Source organism: Alexandromys fortis, unplaced genomic scaffold (genome assembly GCF_014885135.2).
Source record: "Alexandromys fortis isolate MF-2015 unplaced genomic scaffold, M_Fortis_MF-2015_v1.1 scaffold_319, whole genome shotgun sequence".
Taxonomy (NCBI): domain Eukaryota; kingdom Metazoa; phylum Chordata; class Mammalia; order Rodentia; family Cricetidae; genus Alexandromys; species Alexandromys fortis.
The window spans coordinates 404063-406793 of record NW_026068193.1 but is presented as its reverse complement, the minus strand read 5'-3'; the positions used below and the strand labels follow the sequence as shown (position 1 = coordinate 406793).

Genomic DNA, 2731 nt, shown 5'->3' with positions numbered 1-2731 from the left:
AAAAAAAAAAACTACAGAGAAACCTTGTCTCGAAAATCAAAAAAAAAAAAAGAAGGGGGGGGTGAGGTTGGAGAAATCGTTCAGTGGTTAAGAGTGAGTGCTGCTCTTTCTGAGGACCTGGATTCAGTTTCTAGCATCCATTTCCAGCATCTGACAGTGCCCTCTTCTGGACTCTGCAGGCACCTGCACTCATGTGCACACATCAACAGAGAAACCCTGTCTCGAAAAACCAAAAAAAAAAAAAAAAAAAAGCAGAATATTGTATACATAATAAATAAATATTAAAAAAAAAAACTACAGAGAAACCTTGTCTCGAAAATCAAAAAAAAAAAAAGAAGGGGGGGGTGAGGTTGGAGAAATCGTTCAGTGGTTAAGAGTGAGTGCTGCTCTTTCTGAGGACCTGGTTTCAGTTTCTAGCATCCATTTCCAGCATCTGACAGTGCCCTCTTCTGGACTCTGCAGGCACCTGCACTCATGTGCACACATCAACACACATAACTACAGATAAAATCTTACAAACAGATGTTATGTACACCTGACTTCCCAGCACTCATTAGATGGATACTAGGTGTTCAAGGTCATCCTCAGCTACATACTATATTTGATGCTAGTTGACCTGTATAGCTAGGAAGAGAGACAGATAGGGAAAAATAGTGCAGTATGGTTGCTGATGGAGTTACATACAAAGGCTGTCAGGACCCGAAAGAGAGGAAATCCATTCACAGAAGAAATGATATTTTCTTAAGGAGTAGGTGTGTTTGATTAGCTAGACGAAGAGATTGAAATGCACTGAATGGAAGAGGCAAGAAAGTGGGGAGCAAGCAAAACAGAATGTAACGCTTCAGAATACAGCAAATCGTCTGGTGAGGAGGGCTGTAAGTGAAGCAGTGGTTTTATATCTACACTGAGAATAATGAGAGCCTCCCGCCCTACTTAGTCTTGTTGTAGTCATCACTTACTAGCAAGAACATAACCTACAGTCTTTAATGTTGGCCTCAACTTGTTGGTTCTACTAATATGGACTCATTCTCATTTTATACTGTGTTCAGTGTTGCTTTGAGAATATTTAGGATAATAAAGTATGGCATGTTGCCATGAATGGAAATGCCTAAATGTGTGGGCCAACTTCGGAGAAGTTGAGAATTCTAACCATGTATGTATGATTTTTTTTTTTCCTGGCTACTTGTCAGCATCTAGGAGACCACAACACAGAAGTCAATGATAATGACAGACCCTGTGTTGGCGTCCCAGCTGGCTAACGGCACTGGGGAGATGGATGGACTATGCTCTGAGCTATTGTTGATTCCCCCACCTCTCTCAAACCATGGAATCCTGGGCCCTGTCCAGAATACCTGTGCTTCTGGGGAGCCTGCACCTTTGCCTGCTGACCCAGGCTGCCTCTTGGTAGAGGCCACAGCTACTGAAGAGAGTTCAGGGAACATGGAGATCATTGTGGAAGCAGTAGCTGAAACCCTGACCCCAGGAGCTTCTGGAGACACCTCAGGTACAAACATAGTTGCTACCAGGCCAGTGGGACACAGCCTGAGTTTTTTGTCTGTGCTATTTTTGGTCCTTCTCTTTGAATGTGATGAGAACACAAGGTAGCATGCTATTTTTATACCCGGAGATGTTATAATTTGGTTTGCAGCTGATGCATGTTGACGGAAGGCTGGCAAGGTGGCATACAGCCTTGTAACAAACTTTTGGCAAAGTTTTCCCTCAGAGAGCTTTGTGTCTGCTAGGCAGTAATTCAGAACAGAAGACCTTTCTGACAACTGTGTCTATTCTGGCTTGTCCTTGCTCTGATAGTCCTTGGGGATTCTTTATTCCATACTGACCCCAAACCAGCCGATCATTGGGTCAGAGGCCCAACCTGATCAACCATCTTGAATTTTGCAGGGCTTTCCAGAAGTCCCTGGTGTTTCCTTGCCCTAGTTTCAAGTGTATAACATACTGTACTTACCCAGAGCATGTTGTTTGTCTGAGTAGGAAGTTTCCCTTCATTCTTTCTACATCTAAAAAATCCATCTTAGGACATATCCTATGCTTTAACTGTTATGTTACTTTTCAGGTTCAGCTGTAAACTTTATTTTCTGACAGAGTAGGATAATAGCAAAGGATGCTGGGAAAAAATAGGTAATTTGACCGTGTAAAAATTATAAACTGAGCCGGGCATTGGTGGTACATGCCTTTAATACCAGCACTCAGGAGGCAGAAGCAGGATGATCTCTGAATTTGAGGCCAGCCTGGTCTACAGGACAAGTTCCAACAACCAGAGCAACACAAAGAAACCCTGTCTTAAAAAACAAAACAAAAATCATTAACTTCTCTCTGGGGGAACAAAGAGAGAGCATGAACGGACTATGTGGTGGTGCACACTTTTAATCCCAATACTTGGGAGACAAGTATCTGTAAGTTCAAAACCACCCAGTGCTATATAGTGAGACCCTGTGTCAGGTTAAGGGATCTGGCAAGATGGCTCAGTGGATAAAGGCTTTTGCCACTAAGCTTGATAACCTGAATTCAATCCCCAGGATCCACATGGTGAAAGGAAAGAACCAACTCCTACAAGTTGTCCTCTGACCTCCAAACATATGCATGCACATATGGACACATCTCGTATAACTGAATTTTTTTAAGAAATAAAAAATAAAAACAATATTTTTAAATTTTAGAGTTCATTGGCCTTTTTTTTGTTTTTGGTTTTTTTGTTTTGTTTTTGTTTTTTTTT

At 41.7% G+C, this 2731-nt stretch overlaps 1 protein-coding gene across 1 annotated transcript in view; it reads left to right on the top strand.

Moving 5' to 3' along the window:
- Positions 1 to 2731, top strand: part of Znf142 (zinc finger protein 142) — a 26336-nt gene that overhangs the window by 1751 nt on the left and 21854 nt on the right. Inside the window, exon 3 of the mRNA XM_050129640.1 lies at positions 1191 to 1504. Coding sequence (XP_049985597.1) covers positions 1219 to 1504 — 286 coding nt within the window. The 5' untranslated portion in view covers positions 1191 to 1218. The remainder of the gene's footprint in view (positions 1 to 1190; positions 1505 to 2731) is intronic.